This window comes from Prunus avium, chromosome 8, assembly GCF_965620075.1.
Source record: "Prunus avium chromosome 8, drPruAviu1.hap1.1, whole genome shotgun sequence".
NCBI lineage: Eukaryota > Viridiplantae > Streptophyta > Magnoliopsida > Rosales > Rosaceae > Prunus > Prunus avium.
In genome coordinates, this window is record NC_142291.1 from 26,130,695 (window position 1) to 26,141,352 (window position 10,658).

The window sequence follows — 10,658 nt, forward strand, 5'->3', positions numbered from 1 at the left end:
ATAGCTTTCACTCCACAATTATATAAAAGGATATCCTTGCTGTTGTTAACTGAGGCTGAAGAGGGACTTTGGATTTGACAATCCTATGTGTGGTGTTACATTCATCCCTTTTTTTTTTTGATCTTCTGACTTAACATCTATTAGTGGTTACAATTTTGTAAATCAAGCAACTTTGGCATTGTTCACAGAACTTTTTCTTACTTTCCTTTGTGAGTGTAAATTCATGTACTGTTTCATTAATAGCCATTCTTTCTTTAGATGAATATAATAATACAATTTTGTGATTTCAACAATGTGTATATTATTCTTGGGTATTCTTTAGTTTTCAATTGTTTTGTTGGTATCTTTGTGAAATTGGAACAACAGAACATGCACACATTGATGTCACGGGGAATTACGTACATCCGTGTGATGCAAGAATATTAAACAAGAATTGAACAGGTGAAGAAAGAAGTATCTCATTCTCAATTATGTTTCCAGAACAAATAAGTACATTGGATTGCAATGAACAATCCCTGATGTAGTTCAAATTCGAATTAAAATCTTGGCAGATGGTGTCAGCGGGGTTATATCTGCAGGGCTGGCCATGATATCCTCAGCTCACAAGCAGTTTGAATTTTTCTTCATGACTCAACATATGCTGAAAGATGCTTGGTTTAAAAATTGGGTAAACAAGTAAGTGCCTCTGGCGCAGCTGCAGCACATGGTGTCAAAAATGTGCCTATGAATGTAAGTTAGTTGCTTCTGCTCACACTCCGAAGCGAGAGGTGAGATGAAGGAAGGCATCTTCACTGCAGGGGATTGTGATAGCACCCATTGGATGATCATATCCAAATTCTTCTTCAGCTTGACTTAACAAATCTTGGAATGAAGGTTGGTTCAAATAAGATACCGGAATCACAAACCGCTTCTTCTTGTTCTCCCCAACATAAACTGCAAAGTAGCCTTTAGGAACACCCAAGGCCTTTGAAGTTGAGGTTACTTGGTTTTTCTTAGCATGAACAATACCAGGCAACCGGAAACCCATAGTTCTCAAAATTTCTGAATATGAACACCAAGAAGGAAGAGTTTCAAATGAACTGAGAAACAGAGAGAGCTTTGATAGGATATGTTTGGTAAATACAAGAGATGTGTTGCTTTGCTTCTGAATCTGATTATATATAGATAAAATGTGAACCCAAAAGCTAACTGTTACCCAAAATGATTGGTGATGAAGCTCTGGGATGGACCCAAGTGAGAGACATTTGCTCATGGAAAATCACATGGCCTTGTCTTACAAGTAATGAAGCAAAATTGACAAGTCAATGACCCAAACAAAGAAACACAATGTCATACCTCTCTTAAAAACTGCCCCGAGAGCCGAAGACCCGCAGAAGTAATTAAAAAAACTATGATACAAATTATTTACAAAAGGGGTTTGCTAGAAAATCTGTTGAAGTTGGAATGAGTGGTTTGGAGAAATTGAATGGTGATGAACAAGAGAAACAAGCATTTGAAATTTCACATGGTCTTGTCTTCCAATTCATCATCAAGACCTTGGTGGTGATTGAATGGTCATGCCTAACAAGTAATTAGCTGCTACTAATCCACCAACAAGGCAGCCCTCTGGTCCACATATTTCAGCTAAATTGAGGTGGAAGATACAAGACAATACCATGTGATCCCTCATGAGTCAGTCTTCCTTCTATACCCTATCCAAATAATAGTCTTCCCCACACATAAGCCTTCAACTATATATTTCCCCACACATAAGCCTTCAACAATACCATGTGATCCCTCATGAAGCAGCTTCTTCCGCGGTCCTTTTCAAATATACAAATCAACAAGCTCCAACACCCAAAAGGTATTATTTTGTAGTTTTTGTTGGAGAGAGCCAGAGGCAGCGGTTCGTCATTCCTGCAAACAAGATGCGTTCATTCACTGATCCGATTTCTCACTTGAGTGCATAGTGAGTGGGAGTACATAACGAATTACATGACAGTTCTGTACACGAAACTATTTCCATCTTTGTTCATTTTTTTCTTTTCCATGGGTAGTTTAAAATTTACTCTCCCCTGACGGATGCAAATGGAGATTAGAGAACCTTTTCATTACATAATCATAGTCTCTTCACCATATATGAAATCACCCCTTATTTTCTTGCAGCTAGAAATTTTCAGAGTAGATAATTGAAAACTGAACACGTTTCTTGAGTTACGCTTTCACAACCCATTGACAAGGTCTACGAACCATCTAGCTGAGACATTACTATATTAGAAATATCTAATATGTTATTTAAAATCCAATGTCATGTTAGCTCACAAACTAATATATAATTTATGATGAGTCTTTTCTGTTTTACCTTGTATTTTTATGGGAGATTCACTATTATACCCAATATAGGAGCCTAAATTATAAAAATACCCTATATGAAATGGACTTTAGAAACACACCCAAAGCCCATTTACAACATAACAAAAAGACTTTTAACTTCTTTTAAATTACAAAACTGCCATTAATTTCTCAAAACAAACCCAATCCCAAAACATATAAAAAAGCCCAAAATACTCAATAGGGCATCAAAGTAATTTAATAATCAAAATTCAATTCAATAATGCCAAATGTCATTTTTTGGGTTTTTTTTGGGTTTGTTTATAGAAATTAAATAGTGTAGGGTTTATTTATAGTTTTAGTGCTAAGAATGGGTATTTGACTAAATATCTCTATTTTTATCTGAGCACAAAGCATGATCCATCTTGATGAAGGGCATGTAGCAGAAGCAGTTAAACAGGTGGGGAAAATATAGAGCAACCACTGACGCTTACAATTTAGATGCTAGAGTCCCAAGGGCTTACACCAAATATTATAATCGCTGAGCCTTGTAGCGTTGGCTTGTAACTAAGCAGGGCATTAAAGTGATTGGGTATCATGGGACATGGAGGCTAAGCCTTGTAGCGTAGGCTTGTAGCTCACTCTGTGAGTGGCTTGGTGATAAGCAGTTGTTTCCTTTCTTGAGAAGCAAACTAAACAAATTCAATGTGAAGCTGCTCTTTGACGGATAATTTAATTTGGTTTTTATTTATAATTTTGTTTTGCGGATTTAGATTTGAGCAGCACACCCTCAAATGTTCCTCATGTAAGGGAGTTTATACAGCATTCCAGACATGGCAGACGTTGCTAATCAGGGAACGTTGGATCCAACTTAAAATTACTTGTCAAGCATTTCCCGAGTTCCAATTCCAAACACATCATTAAGCACAATATATATGATCTAAAACAAGAACAATCTAATTAACATTTCGAGATCTTCAATCCAGAAATCATCTAGCAAATGTTCCAATTTAATTCCCAAAAAAATACCCTAAACCTAACCCCAAATTTAGTCTTTACAACTAAAAACCCTAATTCAATTCCCAATGACAAAAATAATAAATCCCCAAATTGCCCTTAAGAGCTGGTAAATTTGGTCACCGCCTTGGTGCCCTCAGAGACGGCGTGCTTCGCGAGCTCACCAGGCAGCACCAATCTCACGGCGGTCTGAATCTCCCGCGAAGTGATGGTCGGCTTCTTGTTGTACCTTGAGAGCCTCGAAGACTCCTGAGCCAGCTTCTCAAAGATATCGCTGATGAAGCTGTTCATGATCCCCATGGCCTTGCCCGAGATCCCAATGTCAGGGTGAACCTGCTTCAGCACCTTGAAGAGGTAGATCTTGTAGGTCTCAACGCTCTTCTTCGACCTCTTCTTCTTCTTCTCAGTGCCACTAGCGGCCTCTTTCGGGAGCTTCTTCTCGGCTCTAGGCTTCTTCTCTGCAGGACCCTTCTCCGCTGGCCTCTTCTCTGCCTTGGGTGCCATTATCAAATTTCGGCTGGCTTTTGGAACGAAGGTTGTGATCGTGAGAATGAGTTTTGGGGTTCTGTTTATATAGGCGGAGGCGGTGGGATTTGATTGGTTGAGTTTGTGAGTTGCGGATTGATGACGTGGACCAATTGGATTTTCGGGATAAATTATGATGAGCAGACGTTATATTTCCAATATTTTGTTTATAATCTTAATGCCACGTTAGCTCACAAGTCACAACCTAATAATATATAAATTATGATGAGTCTTCTGTTTTATTATGTATTTTTATCTGAGCACAAAGCACGGTTCATTTTGATGAAGGGCATCTAGCGGAAGAAGTTAAACGGGTGCGGAAAATATAGAGCAAGGGCTGAGGACGCTAAAAATTCAGATGCTATAGTCCCACATGGAAAAAAAATGGAATGATGTAAATACTCATAAGAGTTTACACCAAATGTTGTAATTGTTGAGCCTTATATTGTAGGCTTGTAATTAAGTAAGGCATTAAAGCGATTGAATATAACTTAGGTGATGCGGTCCACAACATTATTAAGCATGCCCTAAGCCCTGAGGATAGGTATTATAGGGTTTTTTTTGTATTAAATACATTTAGTAGCAGGTTTTGAGAAAATGAAAAACCAATGAATTGCAAACTGAAAGGGAAAAAAATAAAAAGGATGTTTAAACATATTTAAACAACAAAGGAGATATGGGACAATCAGATATTAAAAAAAAAATAAGGTTTATGCTTTTTAGGGACTGATGAATCTTCCATGCCAACAAAAGGGATTTGGGGACGGATGTATTTTCATCAAAATGATATACATGTACGCATGATGGATATTAGAAATATGTGGGACCTAATGTAAAATACGGCACTGATTTTCATTACCGTGCCATATTATCAATAGAGTACCCATGTAAAAGATATTGTTATAAGCCAGTGCCTATTTCAGTCCCAAAAGAATGCAAAAGGGACTGATAGCACTGAATGTCTTTTGGCCTTTTTTTAGTAGTGTGCTTTTGTATCATACTCCAAAACTTTCCATTGTACTTATATGTCTAATCATTTATGATTTATCTTTGATAAATTATTATCAGAAATCATATAAGGGTGAGATAAATTTCAGAAATGAATGGAAATACACCCAACTCCGTGAAAGAAATTGATGGAATTCGTGATTTGTCCTTAAATTACTATCATTATGAAACTACAATGGCACAATTGACCAAATTGAAACTACAAGAGCACAATTGACCAAATTGAAACTACATGGACCAAAAGTGAGAAAGAGGCAAACTACAGAGACCAAAAGTCGACTTTTGGCCTATTGTTTTTGTTGGAGACAAGATACTTCTTGATGAGAAGAGGAAAGAGAAAAACTTAATATATAAATTCCTTAGTAATTAAAATTTAATGGATAAATGTACATGCATGGTGCACTGACTGAGAACCTTTGTGGTTAAATCAGATCGAGCAAGAAACTTTTTGATGCGCTCATGAACAGATGACAACACCAAGAAACAGAAAAAGAAACCTTTGTGGATAAATGTACATGTAATGTAATGGATAAATGAAAAAAGATCAGCAAGAGATAATAAAAGATGTTTCTATAGGGTAAAAGAGCTATGACTTTCTAATTACAAGTGGCTACAATATTAGCTCTATTTACAAAATCCAGAGAGGGAGGCAATATTGTACAAAAATGTAACAATCACACAGTTCATGTAATTGCTCTCCATCATCCAATCTCACAAAGCATTTGCATTCAAGTGAGAAATAAGATCGAGGAAGGCATCTTGTCTGCAGGGAATTGTTAGACCACGCATTGGATGATCGAATCCGAATTCTTCTTCAGCCTCACTTGGCAAGTCTTGAAATGCAGGCTTGTTGAGGAATGATATAGGAACCACGAATCGCTGCTTTTCACTTTCCCCAACATAAACTGCAAAATAACCTTTTGGGACATCTGCTAGACTGCATGAAGCTCCTCTGTTTGTATTTGAAAAAGACCGCCGAAGAAGCTTCTTCGCAGGAATTACTGCTGGCAGACGGAAACCCATTGTTGTAATGTAAATCTCGAGGGGAAAGACTTGTAATTGATCAAGTTTGTAAAATCTTGAAGAAGATCTCAAAGAAGATGGAAAACAAGGAAAGTTTAGTACTTGATAATTTGTAGTAGACTTGAGTTGGTGGCCCTAAACCCAGTGATATGGTATATATAGTGGAAAGGTCATGGAGGAGCTCTGTGGAAGGAAATATATATTGTAAAGACAAATACAATCTTGTTGGGGTATAAAAGGGAACAAGGGTTTGTGGGGGATCACATGGTGCTGTCTTCTAAATATATATCATCAAACATTTCGGCAAACTATGTGTGGAAGCAAATAAACTGTTTCGCTTTTCATTGTCTCTCTTCAATTTAAGTGGTTAGCAACTGTTAGGCATGATGGGATTGAACAGAAAGGAAGTTCCAATTTGGACATGGTGATGAATTTGATGACGGAGCCATGTGAACTTTCCCGCACATCGTTTTCTCAATTTGGACACATAATTTCAAGAAGTGATGTAGGAAAGGTAGCAAGTGGTTTGGAAAACTGATAACAATGAAGTATGAAGTTGTACTTCATCCACAAATTAGTACTGGGTCACCTGCAGAAGAAAATGCCTGTCTTCAGTATGTCTCTAATTTTTATAGGCTTATCTTGGCCTCAGGATTTATATAGACAAGTCCATGTGATTTTCCATGAGCTATTGGGTCCATCTTGGTTCTTTATCACCAATCATTTGAGATAACAGATGGCTTTCATCACACACCTTTATCTATATATACACATTTGTGATCAGATTCAGGAGTAAAGCAAGACAAGTTTTTCTAGTTTCACAAGTCAATTGAAATCTCCATTGTTGGTTTTCTTGTTGAGAAATTTTTAAACCATGGGTTTCCGGTTGCCTGGTATTGTACATTCTAAGAAAAACCAAGCACCAAAGGCCTGGGATGTTCCCAAAGGCTATTTTGCAGTGTATGTTGGGGAGAGCCAGAAGAAGCGGTTTGTAATTCCGCTGTCATTCCAAGATCTATTAAGTCGAGGTGAATAAGAATTTGGATACGATCATCCAATGGGTGCTATCACAATTATGTGCAGCGAAGATTCCTTCCTCGATCTCACCTCTCGCTTTGGTACATGAACAGAGGCTAACATTCACAATTTTGACACCATTGGCTGCATCTGTACCAGGGCCAAGGATAAATTTTTGCATCCTTGATGAGATGCGAAGTCTGTCTGAATTGGAGGAGGGTCTTGGGTGGATCATTCAAAGAATGATATCACAAAGGATGTGATGGGAACAACCATTGACAATTCACTTGCTGGAACATCAAACTGCTTGAGAGCTACAACGACGCCCTATTGACACCGTCCAATTTGGACACCTGCAACGTGTGCAAAATCAAGGGCTGTCTCGGGTGAAACTTTATCCCGCCACCAGCACAGGAGGAAAAGGCAAACAACAACAAAAAGGGGCCTAAGAAGAAGGTGAAGAAGAACTACAGGGGAGTAAGGCAGAGGCCTTGGGGTAAATGGGCTGTGGAGATTCGAGACTTGAGAGGGGCGACTCGGTTCTGGCTCGGCACATTCATGACGGCTGAGGAGGCTGCCCGGGCTTACGACTAGAACTCAATCAAGCGGACCCAAAGCAAAGCTCAATTTTCCATTTCTCGACACCACATTGTTGACCCAGGAAACCAATCCAGCATAGCCCGCACAACCTTAGTACATAGTTACAGAGCAAGAGACAAACAACGAATTTTTTCAGGAAATTGAAATGATGGACATTGGGAAGGAAAGGGAAAAGGAAAAGGAATTCTAGGAAATGATTGGAGAAGACGAAATCCAACAGTGGATGAGGATGATGGATGTTGCCACTGATCATTCATCGGATTCTGGAAATGCTCATTGTGCTTGAGCCCAATATATTTTCAGGCATTAATTACATAAAATTGCATATTATTTTATTTTTTTTCTAGACAAAATTGTAGCTTTGTACGTGACTAAAACAACTTAAAACCTAAACAAAGACTAAAGCCGATTCGGCAATCGTATAGAGAATTGTTACACTGATTACAACTAAAAAAACGAACAAAACATAATGCCCTATCACCATCACCACTCGGTTCAAGCCCATACCAAATAGGTATCAAACAGGACCGCCCGGCCCTGCAAGGCACGACCCAGCCCATTAAAATGAGGCACGACACGGCACGGCACAAGCACAAATATTAATGGGCTGTGATCGTCACGGCACGAAAACTTGGGCCTGGTCGGGATCAAAAAATGAGATCCAATGGACCGGCCCGGGCTTGGCTTGAGCCCACTTCCAGCACGGCCCAGTTAACTTATTCTCTTCTTTTTTTCCCTCAAAAGTCAAAATGCAATAATTTGACATCTAATGTCATTGTTTATATGCTTTTTTAAATTCATAAACATATATTTTATGTCTTTCATTTTAGGGAAATTACTTGGGTCCTTAATTAATTAAACATATCAACTACAAATTAATTAAACAACATAGGACTTGATATCTAATCAATACATATGACATATACGCTTCTCTTATAATCAAAGTAAGACATTTCTTCACACATAAAATAATAAGTTGTTTAAAGATGAAAAGTTGAAGTGGACTTTGTGGAGTTGGACACTTTTCGCCCTCTGCCCCTTTCATATTGTTTGGATGTTTGATTAATTAATGTTTTCAAATAGTTCATCATTTCTTGCATCTAATAATATTTTTAATGTTTATAATTTGAATTGGCTTAATTATGTACATGCCCCCTGTGCTTTTCAACTTGTCTCAGATTACCACTTGTGTTTGCAAACGTCTCAAAATACCCCCCCAACGTTTAAAAAAGGGTCTCAAGTTACCCGTTCCATCAGTATTTTTGACGTTCCGTTACAAGCTTTGGGCCCCACTTTGTTTTAATCTATAACCTCTTCGAATAAGGGTTTTTCACTTTCAGATGAGAGGAAAGAAGAGAGGAAATAGGGTATTTGGGTGAGAAGGGAGAATTTGGAGAAGGAGGCTAGGGCTTATCAAAATCTATGGTGGGGTTCGAATTTTGGGAGAATTTGGAGAAGAAATCACGGGTTGATAAAACTCTGAGGTGGAGTTTGAAATTGGGAGATTTTGGAGTAGAAGATTAGGGTTTATGAATCTCTGAGTGGAGTTCGGATTTGGGAAAGGGGCAAGGGGGTCGCACGATTTGGGAGAAAAGGGGGAAGTGGGTCGCACGATTTTGGAGGTTTAGCTGGTTGTTCTCTCTGTGAATACACACTGAATTGAAGAATAGATGGAAACAGGAGAAGCAAGGCATGCCCAATGGTATGATTGTGGGAAGTTAGCATGGATGCAGGCTTCGTGGACCTGTTCAAACCTAGGGTGGAGATTTCTAGTCTGCCCAAAGTCAAAGGTAAGAATGTTTAAGATCAAATTTTCAGTCATTGTTTTGGGCATCACAAATTGATAGAGTTCTTATTGATGAAATATTCAGTCATTGATGAAATTGATGAAATATTCAGTCATTGATCAAATGGATCAAATTTTCAGTTATTGTTCTTGGTTGATACAGGGAAGTGGTGAAAAAGGATGTAGGTTTTTTCAGTGGTTTGATGCAGAAATGTGTGAGCGTTCAAAGTCTTTGATACCTGGTTTGCTGAGGAAGATTGATAGGGTGGAGAAGGAAAATGCAAAGATTCGAGCAAAATCAAAAATATTGTGGGCTGCTATGTTGCTTTCCTGAGTGGTGGTGTTTGCCATGGTGATGAATTAGGATGAATTTGGAGGAATTGAGGGTAATATGTTTTGTAATTTGGTGGGTGTAATGTGATTGAGAAGCAGTAGTTCAGTGGGCTGTAATTTGAGAACAAATGCTAATGTAATGTAGCAGTAGTTCAGTTGGTGTAATATAATGTATTTTGGTGGGAAAACAATGTAATCTGTTTTGAGTTTTATGAGTAACCATTAGTTCATTGTAATATTTGTTTAGAGTTTAAAGTTTTATTTGATCAGTGATATGAATGGAAACTTGTTTAGAGGTTAGAAATGGTGACATATTGATAAGCATCATACCAAAACCAGGTTACAACCATATGTTGTTTATTGGATACCAAAAAGTCCTCTGGATACAAAAACAAATTACTCATAGGCATATCTTGTTCATGGGATACCAAAAATAGGTTACAAAAACAAGTTACTCATAAGCATTTTTTGTTCAATGCCATATGAAATGGTTACATCAAAATAGCATATCAATATAAGCATTTTTTGTTCAATGCCATATCAATAGAAGCACAACACCAAAACATGTTTCAACCATCACATTACATATCAAATGGTCAATTACATGCCATGTACCTGACTCAAAAACCTTGACAGACATGAAAGCCTAATAAAACCAACCATCACAGACATCAATAATCCCACAAACCAACAACCCAATTGCAACCATAATCAAACCATTAAAGTCGTATAAAACTAACTAATTGTAGAATCTATAATTCCACAACATTCAAACCATTCAAAAAGAGTTTATCCTAATTCAAAAACGGGTTGCAAAAGTTGAACATCATCACATCTAAGGATGAAAGAAAGGATCTTTGACAAAATGGCTCCTTTGTTGATCTTTCATCCTCCTCCTACGTTGTTGTACTTGAGATAGTTTGGCAGATTGAGATGAATCACATGTTTGAGAAGCCTGAGCTGCTTGAGATGGTTGGGATTGAGATGCTTGAGCTGCTTCAGATGGTTGGGATTGAGAAGCATGAGCTACTTGTGATGG

At 37.9% G+C, this 10,658-nt stretch overlaps 3 protein-coding genes and 2 pseudogenes across 3 annotated transcripts; 2 read left to right on the forward strand and 3 right to left on the reverse strand.

Moving 5' to 3' along the window:
• Positions 1-440: 440 nt before the first annotated feature.
• Positions 441-2,142, reverse strand: LOC110745670 (indole-3-acetic acid-induced protein ARG7-like). The gene has a single exon (XM_021945788.2). The coding sequence runs from the start codon at positions 1,250-1,252 to the stop codon at positions 749-751; it is 504 nt and encodes a 167-aa protein (XP_021801480.1). The 5' UTR covers positions 1,253-2,142; the 3' UTR covers positions 441-748.
• Positions 2,143-3,246: 1,104 nt separating this feature from the next.
• LOC110745672 (histone H2B.11) lies at positions 3,247-3,881 on the reverse strand. The gene has a single exon (XM_021945791.2). It carries the CDS (start codon positions 3,829-3,831, stop codon positions 3,427-3,429), a length of 405 nt encoding a protein of 134 aa, XP_021801483.1. The 5' UTR covers positions 3,832-3,881; the 3' UTR covers positions 3,247-3,426.
• A 1,457-nt stretch (positions 3,882-5,338) lies between these two features.
• On the reverse strand, positions 5,339-6,040 carry LOC110745669 (auxin-induced protein 15A-like). The gene has a single exon (XM_021945787.2). It carries the CDS (start codon positions 5,881-5,883, stop codon positions 5,572-5,574), a length of 312 nt encoding a protein of 103 aa, XP_021801479.1. The 5' UTR covers positions 5,884-6,040; the 3' UTR covers positions 5,339-5,571.
• Positions 6,041-6,687: 647 nt separating this feature from the next.
• LOC148292406 (auxin-induced protein 15A-like) lies at positions 6,688-7,181 on the forward strand (annotated as a pseudogene).
• LOC110745668 (ethylene-responsive transcription factor ERF109-like) lies at positions 7,180-7,786 on the forward strand (annotated as a pseudogene).
• Positions 7,787-10,658: the final 2,872 nt, after the last annotated feature.

What these genes read in the sequence shown, in the direction of transcription:
- LOC110745669 (XM_021945787.2), bottom strand. Translation starts at nt 5,883, where the DNA reads ATGGGTTTCCGTCTGCCAGCAGTAATTCCTGCGAAGAAGCTTCTTCGG.
- LOC110745672 (XM_021945791.2), bottom strand. Translation starts at nt 3,831, where the DNA reads ATGGCACCCAAGGCAGAGAAGAGGCCAGCGGAGAAGGGTCCTGCAGAG.
- LOC110745670 (XM_021945788.2), bottom strand. Translation starts at nt 1,252, where the DNA reads ATGAGCAAATGTCTCTCACTTGGGTCCATCCCAGAGCTTCATCACCAA.